Source organism: Anomaloglossus baeobatrachus, chromosome 1 (genome assembly GCF_048569485.1).
Source record: "Anomaloglossus baeobatrachus isolate aAnoBae1 chromosome 1, aAnoBae1.hap1, whole genome shotgun sequence".
Lineage (NCBI taxonomy): Eukaryota > Metazoa > Chordata > Amphibia > Anura > Aromobatidae > Anomaloglossus > Anomaloglossus baeobatrachus.
The window spans coordinates 966051615-966072533 of NC_134353.1; the positions used below are offsets into that span (position 1 = coordinate 966051615).

General features: G+C 44.0%; 1 protein-coding gene across 1 annotated transcript in view; it reads right to left on the minus strand.

Moving 5' to 3' along the window:
- The window catches only part of LOC142263179 (uncharacterized), a 67543-nt gene that overhangs the window by 43891 nt on the left and 2733 nt on the right, over positions 1–20919 (minus strand). Inside the window, 1 exon segment of the mRNA XM_075332204.1 lies at positions 15735–17775. Within this exon segment, the coding sequence (XP_075188319.1) occupies positions 15735–17775 (2041 nt within the window).

Below are 20919 nucleotides of genomic sequence, written 5' to 3' on the forward strand. Positions count from 1 at the left end.
ACTTTTGTATGGTTCTTCATACATTGCTGCTGTAATATACTTCACCATCATTCCATCCTGTTCTATAAACTCATTGCCTTACATACACACGCAGCATGTTACTTTTGTATGGTTCTTCATACATTGCTGCTGTAATATACTTCACCATCATTCCATTCTGTTCTATAGACTCATTGCCTTACATACACACGCAGCATGTTACTTTTGTATGGTTCTTCATACATTGCTGCTGTAATATACTTCACCATCATTCCATCCTGTTCTATAAACTCATTGCCTTAAATACACACGCAGCATGTTACTTTTGTATGGTTCTTCATACATTGCTGCTGTAATATACTTCACCATCATTCCATTCTGTTCTATAAACTCATTGCCTTACATACACACGCAGCATGTTACTTTTGTATGGTTCTTCATACATTGCTGCTGTAATATACCTCACCATCATTCCATTCTGTTCTATAAACTCATTGCCTTACATACACACGCAGCATGTTACTTTTGTATGGTTCTTCATACATTGCTGCTGTAATATACCTCACCATCATTCCATTCTGTTCTATAAACTCATTGCCTTACATACACACGCAGCATGTTACTTTTGTATGGTTCTTCATACATTGCTGCTGTAATATACTTCACCATCATTCCATCCTGTTCTATAAACTCATTGCCTTACATACACACGCAGCATGTTACTTTTGTATGGTTCTTCATACATTGCTGCTGTAATATACTTCACCATCATTCCATCCTGTTCTATAAACTCATTGCCTTACATACACACGCAGCATGTTACTTTTGTATGGTTCTTCATACATTGCTGCTGTAATATACTTCACCATCATTCCATCCTGTTCTATAAACTCATTGCCTTACATACACACGCAGCATGTTACTTTTGTATGGTTCTTCATACATTGCTGCTGTAATATACTTCACCATCATTCCATTCTGTTCTATAAACTCATTGCCTTACATACACACGCAGCATGTTACTTTTGTATGGTTCTTCATACACTGCTGCTGTAATATACTTCACCATCATTCCATTCTGTTCTATAAACTCATTGCCTTACATACACACGCAGCATGTTACTTTTGTATGGTTCTTCATACATTGCTGCTGTAATATACTTCACCATCATTCCATTCTGTTCTATAAACTCATTGCCTTACATACACACGCTGCATGTTACTTTTGTATGGTTCTTCATACATTGCTACTGTAATATACTTCACCATCATTCCATTCTGTTCTATAACCTCATTGCCTTACATACACACGCTGCATGTTACTTTTGTATGGTTCTTCATACATTGCTGCTGTAATATACTTCACCATCATTCCATTCTGTTCTATAAGCTCATTGCCTTACATACACACGCAGCATGTTACTTTTGTATGGTTCTTCATACATTGCTGCTGTAATATACTTCACCATCATTCCATCCTGTTCTATAAACTCATTGCCTTACATACACACGCAGCATGTTACTTTTGTATGGTTCTTCATACATTGCTGCTGTAATATACTTCACCATCATTCCATCCTGTTCTATAAACTCATTGCCTTACATACACACGCAGCATGTTACTTTTGTATGGTTCTTCATACATTGCTGCTGTAATATACTTCACCATCATTCCATCCTGTTCTATAAACTCATTGCCTTACATACACACGCTGCATGTTACTTTTGTATGGTTCTTCATACATTGCTGCTGTAATATACTTCACCATCATTCCATCCTGTTCTATAAACTCATTGCCTTACATACACACGCAGCATGTTACTTTTGTATGGTTCTTCATACATTGCTGCTGTAATATACTTCACCATCATTCCATTCTGTTCTATAAACTCATTGCCTTACATACACACGCAGCATGTTACTTTTGTATGGTTCTTCATACATTGCTGCTGTAATATACTTCACCATCATTCCATTCTGTTCTATAAACTCATTGCCTTACATACACACGCAGCATGTTACTTTTGTATGGTTCTTCATACATTGCTGCTGTAATATACTTCACCATCATTCCATTCTGTTCTATAAACTCATTGCCTTACATACACACGCAGCATGTTACTTTTGTATGGTTCTTCATACATTGCTGCTGTAATATACTTCACCATCATTCCATCCTGTTCTATAAGCTCATTGCCTTACATACACACGCAGCATGTTACTTTTGTATGGTTCTTCATACATTGCTGCTGTAATATACTTCACCATCATTCCATCCTGTTCTATAAGCTCATTGCCTTACATACACACGCAGCATGTTACTTTTGTATGGTTCTTCATACATTGCTGCTGTAATATACTTCACCATCATTCCATTCTGTTCTATAAACTCATTGCCTTACATACACACGCAGCATGTCACTTTTGTATGGTTCTTCATACATTGCTGCTGTAATATACTTCACCATCATTCCATCCTGTTCTATAAACTCATTGCCTTACATACACACGCTGCATGTTACTTTTGTATGGTTCTTCATACATTGCTGCTGTAATATACTTCACCATCATTCCATCCTGTTCTATAAACTCATTGCCTTACATACACACGCAGCATGTTACTTTTGTATAGTTCTTCATACATTGCTGCTGTAATATACTTCACCATCATTCCATCCTGTTCTATAAGCTCATTGCCTTACATACACACGCTGCATGTTACTTTTGTATGGTTCTTCATACATTGCTGCTGTAATATACTTCACCATCATTCCATCCTGTTCTATAAACTCATTGCCTTACATACACACGCAGCATGTTACTTTTGTATGGTTCTTCATACATTGCTGCTGTAATATACTTCACCATCATTCCATCCTGTTCTATAAACTCATTGCCTTACATACACACGCAGCATGTTACTTTTGTATGCTTCTTCATACATTGCTGCTGTAATATACTTCACCATCATTCCATTCTGTTCTATAAACTCATTGCCTTACATACACACGCTGCATGTTACTTTTGTATGGTTCTTCATACATTGCTGCTGTAATATACCTCACCATCATTCCATTCTGTTCTATAAACTCATTGCCTTACATACACACGCAGCATGTTACTTTTGTATGGTTCTTCATACATTGCTGCTGTAATATACTTCACCATCATTCCATCCTGTTCTATAAGCTCATTGCCTTACATACACACGCAGCAGGTTACTTTTGTATGGTTCTTCATACATTGCTGCTGTAATATACTTCACCATCATTCCATTCTGTTCTATAAACTCATTGCCTTACATACACACGCAGCATGTTACTTTTGTATGGTTCTTCATACATTGCTGCTGTAATATACCTCACCATCATTCCATTCTGTTCTATAAGCTCATTGCCTTACATACACACGCAGCATGTTACTTTTGTATGCTTCTTCATACATTGCTGCTGTAATATACTTCACCATCATTCCATCCTGTTCTATAAGCTCATTGCCTTACATACACACGCAGCATGTTACTTTTGTATGGTTCTTCATACATTGCTGCTGTAATATACTTCACCATCATTCCATCCTGTTCTATAAACTCATTGCCTTACATACACACGCTGCATGTCACTTTTGTATGGTTCTTCATACATTGCTGCTGTAATATACTTCACCATCATTCCATTCTGTTCTATAAACTCATTGCCTTACATACACACGCTGCATGTTACTTTTGTATGGTTCTTCATACATTGCTGCTGTAATATACTTCACCATCATTCCATTCTGTTCTATAAACTCATTGCCTTACATACACACGCAGCATGTTACTTTTGTATGGTTCTTCATACATTGCTGCTGTAATATACTTCACCATCATTCCATTCTGTTCTATAAACTCATTGCCTTACATACACACGCAGCATGTTACTTTTGTATGGTTCTTCATACATTGCTGCTGTAATATACTTCACTATCATTCCATCCTGTTCTATAAACTCATTGCCTTACATACACACGCAGCATGTTACTTTTGTATGGTTCTTCATACATTGCTGCTGTAATATACTTCACTATCATTCCATCCTGTTCTATAAACTCATTGCCTTACATACACACGCAGCATGTTACTTTTGTATGGTTCTTCATACATTGCTGCTGTAATATACTTCACCATCATTCCATCCTGTTCTATAAACTCATTGCCTTACATACACACGCAGCATGTTACTTTTGTATGGTTCTTCATACATTGCTGCTGTAATATACTTCACCATCATTCCATTCTGTTCTATAAACTCATTGCCTTACATACACACGCAGCATGTTACTTTTGTATGGTTCTTCATACATTGCTGCTGTAATATACTTCACCATCATTCCATTCTGTTCTATAAACTCATTGCCTTACATACACACGCAGCATGTTACTTTTGTATGGTTCTTCATACATTGCTGCTGTAATATACTTCACCATCATTCCATTCTGTTCTATAAACGCATTGCCTTACATACACACGCTGCATGTTACTTTTTATAACTCATGCTGCTTTTTGTATCATTATAGGTCAATACGGGTCTATTCACATTGCTGCTTGTGGTCATCATTATAAACATTCCTTTATAATACAACATTATAAATATTCCTTTTAAATATTTTGATTGTTGTGATGCCGCCCTTTCTCGGTTGTACCCACTGCACCATTTTACTTGTTATCAATAAACATTATTGTGTTATTTCTCCTCTATAATGGTTACATATAGGCTATTTTTTTCTCCTCACTCTTTTGTGTATTCCTGTAGTTTAGTCTCTTATCTCCTTCTTGTGGTGGATTCCCCCTCTACCCCTCCTTTTTCTTCTACTTGGCTGCAGGGGGGCCAAATTAACGCTTTCCTTTCTAGTTCAGCTCCCCAGGGGATATTTCCCTCAAATACATCCATTTCATATTGCTCCACTTTGGGAGACTGGTACAGCGCCCTGGACTGTAGGTCTATGGGCATTTAGAAAACACCGCAGCAATAGTCCATTCTTATCATTATGTTCATACCCAAAACTGAGTATGGTCCTATGCTACATTCTGCAACAGATCTTGTCGCTTATTCTGCCTAAAACCAGTGTCTAATCCTCTGTTAAACTCCATTCTCTGGAAAGTTATTAAGATTAGGTTTTCCTATGTGGCCAGATATACCTCCTGAATACCCTGGAGATATGTTCTAAATGTAAGGGTAATTTTACAGGAGATTCAGGATCTAGGTAGCAAGGGCAATATGCCTGGGCATGGGGAAACACAGGACACGCAATATTATCCAGAGGGACTGTGTTGGCCACAGTGTCTGCAGGTCTATCCCAATGATCCTGCATATGGCAGGGGTGCTGAAGGGGGGAGGCAGCGCAGGGTTTACATCAGTTATAGAGACTGCAGGGTTCCCTGGGCCTTTATACTATCACAGATTACATATACACCACCATGAATGGTTTAATCTGATTTATGGTCACTCAGTGAGAGACGCTTGGATACTTTACCACATTCTAACCTGTTTGTTTTTATCTTTCAAACAGTCTTCACATTTGCAGAAAAACGTCTCCCAAAACAAAAAAAATTCCAATAACATGTTGCATCAATCCATTGCTTCATTCCCTTTTCGTCTTTCTTCTATATCCTTTGTAGGGACATGGGTGGTACCTCTGAGGCTGATTACATCCTATAGCTGCCAGTCCTCTGACTGCAACTTCAATGCCCGCAGTTAACCGTAGAACTGAAATGGGCCATAGAGTCTTAACCGCAGAAGACTCTACTCTTCTCCCAGCACCAATTTGCTCGCAAGAGAAGGATTTCTACTCCCAGAACCACTGTTCTCGCAAGAGAAGAATTTCTAGGAAGCATCAGGTTACCAGCTCTTTGTACCCGTACAATTCTGAGACAAAACCAAACAAATAACAAGTCATAAACTCTACTACCAACAGTTATTGGGATTACTTCTACTTCTCAATATAATATATCATGGGAGACTAAGCTAATTTCCTACAAAATCTCCATCTACCTCTGACTCAAACAGATTACATCAAACACAAAAGAGACAGTGTATCCAGACCAGAGCATATCAGATTTCAACTACTCAAACAAGTTCCCTTTCTTGTCCTGTAGAGGGCGCAGCTCCAAAAATAAAATCTTCAATAAGTTTTCCCTCTCTGGCTATATGTTTCTTTGTCTGGATAAACTGAATGATTACAAACTACAACTCCTATTAAGCCAATTCCTATCTTAAATGCAAATGCAAGAGAACATAAACGCCAGCACAATGGTTTATCAGATTTTTACAATACATCCGTCACTCAAAGATCAATCAGTCCCACATTATAGGATCCTCATAGCTTAAAATATAATTCCAGACATAACAGTCATATAGAAAACACAGGACAACATATAATCTTTCAACTGCTGAGATGATATACTCTTCATTCAATTTCCTTCAACAATCATTCGCACATTTAAAAACACATTGATACATATAACAGATCACAGATGGCATATCTCTATTATTTCAATCATACACACAAAATCCAAACACTGGCAGAGGTTTGATAAGAATGGTCTTGTTGGACCACTACGTACCCGTCTCGGACCTCCAGAAAGCACTGAAACATTTGTAACACAATGGGTTACTCACCGCGGATTTTGTTCAGTGGTTCCTGGGAAGGTCTTTGTAGTCGGGTCACAGAGAGGTCCAGTTAACCATCCCGGGTTTCGGCACCATGTTCTGTCGTGGAAACCACTGTCCTGGGAGAGCTAATTTAGGGTGAGATGCAAAGTGATCTCCAGATATGCCAATGTTGGTCCAATTAATAGCGATGCATCGGAGACAAACACAAGAACACACAGCCAATGTCCGTGTACCAGGCTTTGTCTGAATCTCAGATGCCCAAACAGTAGTTTATTAAAACCACAAAAGGTAAGGGGACGGCTTAGTACATGACCAAAAATGGAATGAAAGTTGGAAATGAAGGGAATTTTGTTACTTACCGTAAATTCCTTTTCTTCTAGCTCTTATTGGGAGACCCAGACGATTGGGTGTATAGCACTGCCTCCGGAGGCCACACAAAGCAATTACACTAAAAAGTGTAAGGCCCCTCCCCTTCTGGCTATACACCCCCAGTGGGATCACTGGCTCACCAGTTTTAGTGCAAAACCAAGAAGGAGGAAAGCCAATAACTGGTTTAAACAAATTCACTCCGAGTAACATCGGAGAACTGAAAACCGTTCAACATGAACAACATGTGTACCCGCAAACAAACCAAAAATCCCGAAGGACAACAGGGCGGGTGCTGGGTCTCCCAATAAGAGCTAGAAGAAAAGGAATTTACGGTAAGTAACAAAATTCCCTTCTTCTTCGGCGCTCTATTGGGAGACCCAGACGATTGGGACGTCCAAAAGCTGTCCCTGGGTGGGTAAAGAAATACCTCATGTTAGAGCTGCAAGACAGCCCTCCCCTACGGGGAGGCAACTGCCGCCTGCAGGACTCTTCTACCTAGGCTGGCGTCCGCCGAAGCATAGGTATGCACCTGATAATGTTTGGTGAAAGTGTGCAGACTCGACCAGGTAGCTGCCTGGCACACCTGTTGAGCCGTAGCCTGGTGTCGCAATGCCCAGGACGCACCCACGGCTCTGGTAGAATGGGCCTTCAGCCCTGATGGAACCGGAAGCCCAGCAGAACGGTAGGCTTCAAGAATTGGTTCTTTGATCCATCGAGCCAGGGTGGCCTTAGAAGCCTGCGACCCTTTGCGCTTACCAGCGACAAGGACAAAGAGTGCATCCGAACGGCGCAGGGGCGCTGTGCGGGAAATGTAGATTCTGAGTGCTCTCACCAGATCTAACAAATGTAAATCCTTCTCATACCGATGAACTGCATGAGGACAAAACGAAGGCAAAAAGATATCCTGATTAAGATGAAAAGAGGATACCACCTTCGGGAGAAACTCCTGAATGGGGCGCAGCACTACCTTGTCCTGGTGGAAGACCAGGAAGGGAGCCTTGGAAGACAGCGCTGCTAGCTCAGACACTCTCCGAAGAGATGTGATCGCTACCAGAAAAGCCACTTTCTGTGATAGTCTAGAAAGTGAAACCTCCTTCAGAGGCTCGAAGGGCGGCTTCTGGAGGGCAACTAGTACCCTGTTCAGATCCCATGGATCTAACGGCCGCTTGTACGGGGGAACTATATGGCAAACCCCCTGTAGGAACGTGCGCACCTTAGAAAGTCGTGCTAGACGCTTCTGAAAAAAGACGGATAGCGCCGAGACTTGCCCTTTAAGGGAGCCGAGCGACAAACCTTTTTCTAACCCAGATTGGAGGAAAGAAAGAAGGGTAGGTAATGCAAATGGCCAGGGAGACACTCTCTGAGCAGAGCACCAGGATAAGAATATCCTCCACGTTCTGTGGTAGATCTTAGCAGACGTGGGCTTCCTAGCCTGTCTCATGGTGGTAACAACCCCTTGGGATAAGCCTGAAGACGCTAGTATCCAGGACTCAATGGCCACGCAGTCAGGTTGAGGGCCGCAGAATTCCGATGGAAAAACGGCCCTTGGGACAGTAAGTCTGGTCGGTCTGGTAGTGCCCACGGTTGGCCGACCGTGAGATGCCACAGATCCGGATACCACGCCCTCCTCGGCCAGTCTGGAGCGACGAGTATGCCGCGGCTGCAGTCGGATCTGATCTTGCGTAGCACTCTGGGCAAGAGTGCCAGAGGTGGAAACACATAAGGGAGCCGGAACTGCGACCAATCTTGCACTAGGGCGTCTGCTGCTAGAGCTCTTTGATCGCGAGACCGTGCCATGAAGGTTGGGACCTTGTTGTTGTGCCGGGACGCCATTAGGTCGACGTCCGGCCTTCCCCATCGGCGACAGATTTCCTGAAACACGTCCGGGTGAAGGGACCATTCCCCTGCGTCCATGCCCTGGCGACTGAGGAAGTCTGCTTCCCAGTTTTCTACGCCGGGGATGTGAACTGCGGATATGGTGGAGGCCGTGGCTTCCACCCACATCATAATGCGCCGGACTTCCTGGAAGGCTTGCCGACTGCGAGTCCCTCCTTGGTGATTGATGTATGCCACCGCTGTGGAGTTGTCCGATTGAATTCGGATCTGCTTCCCTTCCAGCCACTGCTGGAAGGCTAGTAGGGCAAGAAACACTGCTCTGATTTCCAGAACATTGATCTGAAGGCTGGACTCCTGCTGAGTCCACGTACCCTGAGCCCTGTGGTGGAGAAACACTGCTCCCCACCCTGACAGACTCGCGTCTGTCGTGACCACCGCCCAGGACGGTGGTAGGAAGGATCTTCCCTGTGATAATGAGGTGGAAAGGAGCCACCACTGCAGAGAGTCCTTGGCCGTCTGGGAAAGAGAGACTTTCCTGTCCAGGGATGTCGACTTCCCGTCCCATTGGCGGAGAATGTCCCATTGAAGTGGACGCAGATGAAACTGCGCAAACGGAACCGCCTCTATTGCCGCCACCATCTTCCCGAGGAAGTGCATGAGGCGTCTTAAGGAGTGCGACTGACCTTGAAGGAGAGCCTGCACCCCTGTCTGTAGTGACCGCTGCTTGCTCCGCGGAAGCTTCACTATCGCTGAGAGAGTATGAAACTCCATGCCAAGATACGTTAGTGATTGGGTCGGTGACAGATTTGACTTTGGGAAGTTGATGATCCACCCGAACGCCTGGAGAGTCTCCAGTGCAAAATTCAGGCTGAGTTGGCATGCCTCCCGAGAGGGTGCCTTGACCAATAGATCGTCCAAGTAAGGGATCACAGAGTGTCCGTGAGAGTGCAAGACTGCTACCACTGCTGCCATGATCTTGGTGAACACCCGGGGGGCTGTCGCCAGACCAAATGGCAGAGCCACGAACTGAAGATGTTCGTCTCCTATCACGAAGCGCAGAAAGCGTTGGTGCTCCGTAGCAATCGGCACGTGGAGATAAGCATCTTTGATGTCTATTGATGCTAGGAAATCTCCTTGGGACATTGAGGCAATGACTGAGCGGAGGGATTCCATCCGGAACCGCCTGGCGTTCACATGCTTGTTGAGGAGTTTTAGGTCCAGAACAGGACGGAAGGAGCCGTCCTTTTTTGGAACCACAAAGAGATTGGAGTAAAATCCTCGCCCCCGTTCCAGAGGGGGGACAGGGATCACGACTCCTTCTGCTCTTAGAGAGTCCACCGCCTGCAGCAGGGCATCTGCTCGGTTGGGGTGTGGGGAGGTTCTGAAGAACCGAAGTGGAGGCCGAGAACTGAACTCGATTCTGTACCCGCGAGACAAAATGTCTGTTACCCACCGGTCTTTGACCTGTGACAGCCAAATGTCGCAAAAGCGGGAGAGCCTGCCACCGACCGAGGATGCGGAGGGAGGAGGCCGAAAGTCATGAGGTAGCCGCCTTGGAAGCGGTTCCTCCATTTGCTTTCCTGGGGCGTGAGTGAGCCCGCCAGGAATCTGAGCTCCCTTGTCCTTTCTGAGTCCCTTTGGACGAGGAGAATTGGGGCTTGCCCGAGCCTCGAAAGGACCGAAACCTCGACTGCCACTTTTTCTGTTGAGGTTTACTTGCTCTGGGCTGTGGCAAGGAAGAGTCCTTACCCTTGGACTGTTTTATGATTTCAGCCAATGGCTCACCAAACAGTCTGTCTCTAGATAATGGCAAGCTGGTTAAGCATTTTTTGGAACCAGCATCTGCTTTCCAGTCCTTCAACCATAAGGCTCTGCGCAAAACCACAGAATTGGCGGCCGCCATAGAGGTACGGCTCGTAGATTCCAGGACAGCATTGATAGCATAGGTCGCAAACGCAGACATTTGCGAAGTTAGGGACGCCACCTGTGGCACTGCTGGATGCATGATAGCATCCACCTGTGCTAAACCAGCTGAAATAGCTTGTAGTGCCCACACGGCCGCGAATGCTGGAGCAAACGACGCGCCGATAGCTTCATAGACAGATTTCAACCAAAGGTCCATCTGTCTGTCGTTGGCATCTTTAAGTGAAGCGCCATCCTCTACTGCGACTATGGATCTAGCCGCAAGCTTGGAAATTGGGGGATCCACCTTTGGGCACTGGGTCCAGCGTTTGGTCACTTCAGAGGGAAAAGGATAACGGGTATCCTTAGAACGTTTAGAGAAACGCTTGTCTGGATGAGCGTCGTGCTTCTGGATTGATTCTCTGAAGTCAGAGTGGTCCAATAAAGCACTTAATTTACGCTTGGGATACAGGAAATGGAACTTCTCCTGCTGTGCAGCTGCCTCCTCTGCTGAAGGAGCTGGGGGAGAAATATCCAACAGTCTATTAATCGCCGATATAAGGTCATTAACCATGGCGTCACCATCAGGGGCATCCAGATTGAGAGGGGCCTCAGGATTAGAATCCTGATCACCGTCCTCAGTCTCATCACAGAGAGACTCTTCTCGCTGAGACCCTGAGCAGTGTGATGACGTCGAGGGTCTTTCCCAGCGAGCTCGCTTAGGCTGCCTGGGACTGTCATCTGAGTCAGAGACTTCAGCTTGTGATGCTTGAGACCCCCTTGAAGTACGGATTAGTTCCAACTGAGGGGGACCAGAGAGCATAGCCACAGCAGTGTCCATGGTCTGAGGAACTGGCCTGGCCTGCAAGGTCTCCAGGATTTTTGTCATAGCCTCAGACATTTTATCAGCAAACACTGCAAAGTCTGTCCCCGTCACCGGGGCAGGGTTCACAGGCGTCTCTGCCTGGGCTACCACCACAATAGGCTCTGGCTGACGAAGTGCCACTGGGACTGAACATTGCACACAATGTGAATCATTGGAGCCTGCCGGTAGATCAGCCCCACATGCAGTACAAACAGTGCACACAGCCCGTGCCTTGGCAGCCTTGCGTTTTGCGGATGACATGTTGCTGCCTCCTCAGAGCAGTACAGGGTGTCCAGCCAAGAAGCGACCTTACAGTGCACTATATAAATATATATATATATATATGGTACCAATAAAGAAGTACACTAATATATCACTGAGGCACTAGTGGGGCCTGCACTACTGTGCAGCTTACCGCCCGCTTAGGAGCGGTGTGTGGTCGCCAGAAATCCCTCTAGTCTGGGTCTCCCAGAGCCTGCTGCCGTTCCCCAGCCAGATCGCATGTGTAATGGCTGCCGGCGTCCTTGTGGAGAGGGGGGGCGGTCCCTGGGCGTACACCGACGAAGAGCGGGAAGTCTGCTTCCCCCCTGTGCCTAGTGAGAGGGCTGGAGCATGTAAATAAAGCTCCAGCCCTCGGCGCTGCCAATTGAGCAGCGTCTCTCCCCTACCCTGATTGACAGGGTGGGGGCGGGAACGAAGCGGCGCTAGGCCGCAGAAGCCGGGGGCTAAAGTTAGAAGCGCCGCCGCCGTAAAAGCGCGGTCGGCGCAAAGCCCCCGGCGCACCACAAGTCGCAGCTGCGCCGCCGCTCCAGGAGCGGTCGGCGCAGTAGTTCCCAACATATAACGTCACTCAGCGAAGCTGCAGTGACCTAACCCCCAGCGTACAGCGCTACTGTCCCCGGCGCACTATAACGCTCAGCCAGCCCTGAGAGTGTCCGTGCCTGCCGGGGACACAGAGTACCTGAAAGTTGCAGGGCCTTGTCCCTGAACGGCACTCCCGCTCCCAATCCAGCAGGTTCTATGGGTCTGTGGATGGAGCCCGGCCCCAGGGCTTGGGGGCCGGCAAGATCCCACTTCCACAGAGCCCTCCAGGGGATGTGGAAGGAAAACAGCATGTGGGCTCCAGCCTCTGTACCAGCAATAGGTACCTCAACCTTACAAGCACCACCGCGGGTGAGAAGGGAGCATGCTGGGGGCCCTATATGGGCCCTCTTTTCTTCCATCCGATAGAGCCAGCAGCTACTGCTGACTACAAACAGTGGAGCTATGCGTGGATGTCTGCCCTCCTTCGCACAAAGCAGAAAACTGGTGAGCCAGTGATCCCACTGGGGGTGTATAGCCAGAAGGGGAGGGGCCTTACACTTTTTAGTGTAATTGCTTTGTGTGGCCTCCGGAGGCAGTGCTATACACCCAATCGTCTGGGTCTCCCAATAGAGCGCCGAAGAAAACAAAATCGTAAATTATGGATCCTGCTGAATTCCTTAAAACCAGATCTGTCCAGTTTTCTGGACCTTCAGTAACAAAGAAACTTTAGACAAAGGCCCCTTTAAATCGACTACACTCAGTGCTATTACTTTTATGAATAACACTTATAAAGCTAATACAAAAATACAAAATTATTAAACATATATAAATTGCTTAAATGATAATCAAAACTTAATATAAAATATTAACCATAACATACCATACAGTTCCTTTTCATTCAGACGCCGACGGATAGTACGGGGTGACACTGTTGTACCCTCGGACTGCAGGGCAGCTTGAACTTGTTTGGATGTTAGTCGAGGTTCTTTATCCACCATCCGCACAATCTTGCGTTGAAATCTCTCAATTTTTCTTTTCCTTCCACATCTAGGGAGGTTAGCCACAGTGCCATGGGCTTTACACTTCTTGATGACACTGCGCACCGTAGACACAGGACCTTTCAGGTCTTTGGAGATGGACTTGTAGCCTTGAGATTGCTCATGCTTCCTCACAATTTGGATTCTCAAGTCCTCAGACAATTCTTTGGTCTGCTTTCTTTTCTCCATGCTCAATGTGGTGCACACAAGGACACAGGACAGAGGTTTAGTCAACTTTAATCCATGTCACCTGCTGCAAGTGTGATCTAGTTATTGCCAACACCTGTTAGGTGCCACAGGTAAGTTACAGGTGCTGTTAATTACACAAATTACAGAAGCATTACATGATTTTTCAAACAGTGCCAATACTTTTGTCCACCCCCTTTTTATGTTTGGTGTGGAATTATATCCAATTTGGCTTTATGGCAATTTTTTTTGATTGCAGACAGATTTAAATGAAGATAATACCAAATAATTTGTGATTGCAATCATTTTCAGGAAGAAACTGAGTATTATCAGACAGAATTGCAGTTGTGTCAATACGTTTGTCCAGCACTGTATATAGATGATAGATATATAGATAATAGAACAGATAAAATAGATAGAACAGATAAGACAGAGAGATATAAAGAAAGAAAGAAAATAAGAAAGAACATATAGAATAGAAGAAAGAACAGATATAATAACAATAGATATAGATAGATATAGAGATAGCTAGCTTTGCCAGCTGTTTTACAGGATTTTGATTTTTTAATAAAAAAAAAAAAAGACGTGGGGTCCACCTCAATTTTCCTATCCAGCACAGGATACCTTTAATTATTTAAAAAAAAAAATACAATTGTTATATATATATATATATATATTATATATACACACTAGCTGTAGTACCTGGGCGTTTGCACGGGATATTTACTGTCTCTCTGTCTCCGAGTTTCTGTCTCTCTATCTCTGTCTGTCTCTCTCTGTCAGTCTCATTCCCAGTCTTTCTCGTTCCCCGTCTGTCTCTTTACTTGTCTGTCTCTTTCCCTGTCTAGTTAATTGTCTGTCTCTTACATTGTCTCTTTTCTTGTCTCTGTCTCTCTCCCAGTCTGTCTCTATCCCAGTCTGTCTCTGCCTCTTTGCCTGTCTCATTACTTGTCTCTGCTCGTACCCTGTCTGGCTGTCTCTTTCCCTGTCTGTGTCTCTCTCTGTCTCGCTCTATCCGTCTCACCACCGACATCTTATTACCTAACACATAAGCTTATACTAACAATTTATTTTGTTCCTATAGAAACCAATTACAGCTCCTATTAATAACCTAATACCCTAATAGCTTGCAGCTCCATTGACTGTAATGGAGGCAGGTTTTTTTGAGTGTAACTGTAAAGCTTGGGGTTACATTTTCCCACCGAAACATAGTCTATGACGTTCCCTGAGTCACATGAGGCGTCTGTGCAAAATTTCGTGATTGTAAATGCGATGGTGCAGATTCCTTTAGCGGACATACACAAATACATAAACTCAGCTTTATATATATATTTATATATATATATATATATATATATATATATATATATATATATATAATTATAATCTCTGACATGCAATCCCCCCCCCCCCCCAAGTTGTTTAATACCCAGCCAAGATAAAGCTCGACAGCTGGGGTCTATTATTCTCAGGCTGGGGAGGCCAATGCTTATTGGGCCCCCCCTCAGCCTAAAAATAGCAGTCTGCCGCTGCTCAGAATTGTTGCATCCATTAGATGCAATCATTTTTCCTAGCTCTTCTGATTACCCTGGTGTGATAGCAATAGGGCCAATAAAAGGTTAATAACAGCTCACAGCTGCCAGTAAGCCCTAGATTAGTAATGGAGAGGGATTATGACACCTCCCCATTACTAATCTGTAAGTCAAAGGAAAAATCCTTTATTTGCATATACAATGAACGTAATGAGCGGCCATGGAAGTGAATGGGCGGCCACGGGAGCAGTTACAGCTGCGCCAGAACCTCCGTAACTATAAGGCGCTTACTTCATTTTTATTTTCTTTATTTTTCATTTTTATGTCCCAAGTTGCCGGATCCGGATCTACACCCGGAATCCCAAACCCAGCACTCAGGTAAGTTTGAAATCACGCGGATCCGGACTTTCACAGCCCGGGCCTGCCCATCACTAGTTATAACCTCACAAAGGGACACTGGTCAGAAATGAAAAAAATTGACCCGGTCACGAAGGCAAAAACAGACTCAAGCGAGAAAAGGTTAATATCTATTTTTATTAAAATCTATAAACCACAGTGAAGATAATTACAGTTTCTTTCTTGTATGACTTTTCTCATGTCTCACAAGATCGGATTTATTTACAAAAGATTTCCCACATTCTAAACATGAATACGGCCTCTCTCCTGTGTGAATTCTCTCGTGTCTCACAAGACTTGATTTATCTGTAAAGCATTTCCCACATTTTGTACAGGAATAGGGCCTCTCTCCTGTGTGAATTCTTTGATGTTTAAGAAGATTAAATTTATCTGTATAGCACCGTTCACATTGTAAACAGGAAAACGGTTTCTCCCCTGTGTGAGTTCTTTGATGTTTAACAAGATTTGATTTATTTCCAAAAACTTTCCCACATTCTGAACATGAAAACGGCTTTTCTCCTGTATGAAATCTCTGATGTCTAATAAGCTTTGATTTACTTATGAAGGATTTCCCACATAGTGAACATGAAAATGGTTTTTCTCCCGTGTGAATTCTTTCATGTAATATGAAATTTGATTTCTGGGTAAAACATTTCCCACACAGTGAACATGAATACGGCTTCTCTCCAGTGTGAATTTTCTGATGTGTAGCAAAACTTGATTTATATAAAAAAGATTTCCCACATTCTGAACATGAGTATGGCCTCTCTCCTGTGTGACAGCTCTCGTGTTTCACAAGACTTGATTTATCTGTAAAGTATTTCTCACAGTATGAACATGAATATGGTTTTTCCCCTGTGTGAATTCTTTGATGTTTATTAAGAAAGGATTCATTTCTAAAACATCTCCCACATTCTAAACACGAATACAGCTTCTCTCCTGCATGAATTCTCTGATGACTAATAAGATTTGATTTGTCTGTGAAGGACTTCTCACATAGTGAACATGAATAAGGCTTGTCTGTGTGAATTCCCTGATGTTTAAGAAGACTCAGTTTATCTTTAAAGCCACTTCCACATTGTAAACATGAAAGCGGTTTCTCCCCTGTGTGAGTTCTTTGATGTATATCACAATGTGATTTACTTCTAAAACATTTCCCACATTCTGAACATGAATATGGTTTCTCTCCTGTATGAATTCTCCGATGTCTAATAAGATTTGATTTATCTGTGAAAGTCTTCTCACATAGTGAACATGAAAATGGCTTTTCACCTGTGTGAGTTCTTTCATGTAAAGCCAAATGTGCTTTTTGTGCAAAACATTTCCCACACAATGAACATGAATATAGCTCCTCTCCAGTATGACTTCTCTGATGTAAAGCAAGACTTGATTTATATATATAACATTTCCCACATTCTGAACATGAATACGCCTTGTCTCTTGTGTGAATCCTCTGATGTCTAGCAAGTCTTGATTTATATAAAAAAGATTTCCCACATTCTGAACATGAATATGGCTTCTCTTCTGTGTGACTTCTTTCGTGTTTCACATAACTTGATTTATCTGTAAAGTATTTCTCACAGTGTGAACATGAATACAGCTTTACACCAGTGTGAATTCTCTGATGTTTAAGAAGTTGTGATTTATTTCTAAAGAACCTTCTACATTGTAAACATGAAAACGGTTTCACTCTGTTGTGAACTCTTTGATGCTTAACAAGATGGGAATTATTTTTAAAACATTTCCCACATTCTGAACATGAAAATGGCTTCTCTCCTGTGTGAATTCTCTGATGACTAATAAGTCTCCCTTCATCTGTGAAGGATTTCCCACATAGGGAACATGAAAATAGCTTTTCTCCTGTGTGAATTTTTTCATGTGTAACAAATTTAGATTTATTTGTAAAGCATTTCCCACATTCTGAACAGGAGTATGGCTTCTCTCCTTTGTGCTTTCTTTGTGTAAAAGAATCTAAGCTTTTAGTAATTTGTTTATCACATTGAATTCTTGTCTCCACTTTGTCACCTGGAATTGTGGTATCAATCTGATATTGCTCAGGACAGGGCTCCTCATGAGTAGGGGAATTATAGGACTGTGAAGTAGCGTGAAGTCCAGGATGTAAATGAAGGGTAATGAGGTTTTCTTCGTTAGAGCTCTTCCTGATATCTTCCTTTTTACAATTTAGTGATAATCCGTTATTCTCACAAGGATTTCCTATAAGGATGAAAGATAGATTGGATGTGATTTTTGTTGAAAAATATAATTCACTTTTGGCGCCATTTTCTGAGAGTTGTAATGATCTCATTTTTCGGGATCTGAGGCTGTACGATGGCTTATTTTTTGAGCCCTGAGCTGACTTTTTACTGATACCAATTTTGGTTAGATGCGATGTTTTGACCGCCTCTAATTGCATTTTATTGTAATGTTACGGCAGACAGAAAAACTAAAATTCTGCCATTTCTAATTTTTTAACCATTACGTTGTTTTCTGATCGGATTAATTTATTTTATATGATAGATCCAACATTTGTGAACGCAGGAATACCTAATATGTGTTATTGGGGTTTATTTTATTTACAATGGAGCTAAAGAAAGCTGATTTGAACTTTTTTTAAAAAACTTTTTTTTTTTTTATTTTATTTACTAGTCCCCTTAGGGTACTTTAAGCTGCAATCAACAATTCACTTGTGCTGTATACAGCTGACCCCTTGCTGTGATGATAACCCATCAGCACCTTGTGATCAAGTCACGAAGATGCTGATGGGAGCAGGAAATTAAGTATCCCCGCCGATGCGTGTTAAATCCCATTGTCAGAGATTTAACTGGTTAACAGAAGTGGGCGGATCTCTGATTCCCCAATGCCTGTTAGAGACACATGTTAGCTGATCAAATCAGATGACGTGCAGCTAAAGATATGGGCTCGGCATGCGAGCCTGCACCGAAGGCAAGGACCCGGCCTTGGACGAACCAATACATCTAAGATTGTGAAGGGGTTAAGGGTGTAAATCCTAATTTCAGGCTGCCATGATACAACATATGATGTAACTGTATATCATAATCAGGAAGGGGTCCCCACAAAACTGATGTACAGTTACGCCATGGTAATCATGCGAGCACATAAGCTGAGCTGGGGGCAACTGCATCACAGACAGGGCTTATTGCATATAAATCACAGGAGGGGCTGGGCACATACAGTTGAAGCCCTTAGTTTCCAACCACTCTCTATACAGACACATCTGCAGGTTTTTTCCTCCGCTCTCTATACAGAAACATCTGCAGGTTTTCCCTCCGCTCTCTATAAAGACATGTGGAGGTTTTTCCCTCCTCTCTCTATACAGACACATCTGCAGGTTTTCCCTCAGCTCTCTATAAAGACACATGTGCAGGTTTTTCCCTCCACTCTCTATATAGACACATCTGCAGGTTTTCCCCTCCGCTCTCTATAAAGACATGTGCAGGTTTTTCCCCTCCGCTCTCTATACAGAAAAATCTGCAGGTTTTTCACTCAGCTCTCTATAAAGACACATGTGCAGGTTTTTCCCCTCCGCTCTCTATAAAGACACATGTGCAGGTTTTTCCCCTCCGCTCTCTATAAAGACACATGTGCAGGTTTTTCCCTCTGCTCTCTATACAGAAAAATCTGCAGGTTTTTCCCTCCGCTCTCTATAAAGACATCTGCAGGTTTTCCCTCAGCTCTCTATAAAGACACATGTGCAGGTTTTTCCCTCCACTCTCTATATAGACACATCTGCAGATGTGTCTGTATAGAGAGCGGAGGGAAAAATCTGCAGATGTGTATAGAGAGCGGAGGGAGAAACCTGCAGATGTCTGTATAGAGAGCGGAGGGAAAAATCTGCAGATGTGTCTGTATAGAGAGCGGAGGGAGAAACCTGCAGATGTGTCTGTATAGAGAGCTGAGGGAAAAATCTGCAGCTGTGTGTGTATAGAGAGCGGAGGGAAACTAAGGGTTTCAGCTGTATTTCTCTTTTTGCCATTATAACCCTTTTTTTTTTTTTTTAAATCTGTCCTGTTTTGTGTACATCATCTCCTAATGATGCCCTTCCAGGCTCTATTCACCCATAAGTTCTCTCACTATGGTCAGAGGTCAGGAAATCTTCACTCCCTGAGCCGGAAAACAGTTCCTCACAAATTGTACACTAATTAAAATTAGAAGAGGCACCCATTATATTAACGCCTGCCCGGCCATCGTCATCCGCCCGGCCATCGTAACCTGCCCGTCATCACCCCCCGCTCGGCCATCGTCACCCGCCCGCCATCATTACACACCTGTGGAAACCTCTCCTGGACTCTCCTCCTTCCCGTCACTCACACTCGGCTGATCACCCCTCGTCATCATTACTCACCTGTGGAAACCTCTCCTGGATTCTCCTCCTTCCCGTCACTCACACTCGGCTGATCCCCCCCCTCGTCATCATTACTCACCTGTGGAAACCTCTCCTGGACTCTCCTCCTTCCCGTCACTCACACTCGGCTGATCCCCCCTCGTCATCATTACTCACCTGTGGAAACCTCTCCTGGACCCTCCTCCTTCCCGTCACTCACACTCGGCTGTTTCCCCCTCTTCATCATTACTCACCTGTGGAAACCTCTCCTGGACTCTCCTCCTTCCCGTCACTCACACTCGGCTGATCCCCCCTCATCATCATTACTCACCTGTGGAAACCTCTCCTGGACTCTCCTCCTTCCCGTCACTCACACTCGGCTGATCCTCCCTCGTCATCATTACTCACCTGTGGAAACCTCTTCTGGATCCTCCTCCTTCCCGTCACTCACACTCGGCTGATCCCCCCCTCGTCATCATCACTCACCTGTGGAAACCTCTCCTGGACTCTCCTCCTTCCCGTCACTCACACTCGGCTGATCCCCCCTCGTCATCATTACTCACCTGTGGAAACCTCTCCTGGATTCTCCTCCTTCCCGTCACTCACACTCGGCTGATCCTCCCTCGTCATCATTACTCACCTGTGGAAACCTCTTCTGGATCCTCCTCCTTCCCGTCACTCACACTCGGCTGATCCCCCCTCATCATCATTACTCACCTGTGGAAACCTCTCCTGGACTCTCCTCCTTCCCGTCACTCACACTCGGCTGATGCCCCCTCGTCATCATTACTCACCTGTGGAAACCTTTCCTGGATCCTCCTCCTTCCCGTCACTCACACTCGGCTGATCCCCCCTCGTCATCATTACTCACCTGTGGAAACCTTTCCTGGATCCTCCTCCTTCCCGTCACTCACACTCGGCTGATCCCCCCTCGTCATCGCTTCTTCTTCTTCCTCCAGTTTAATATTAGTCGGATCTTCCCCCTGATATATCAGATGTAACAATCAGCACAATAC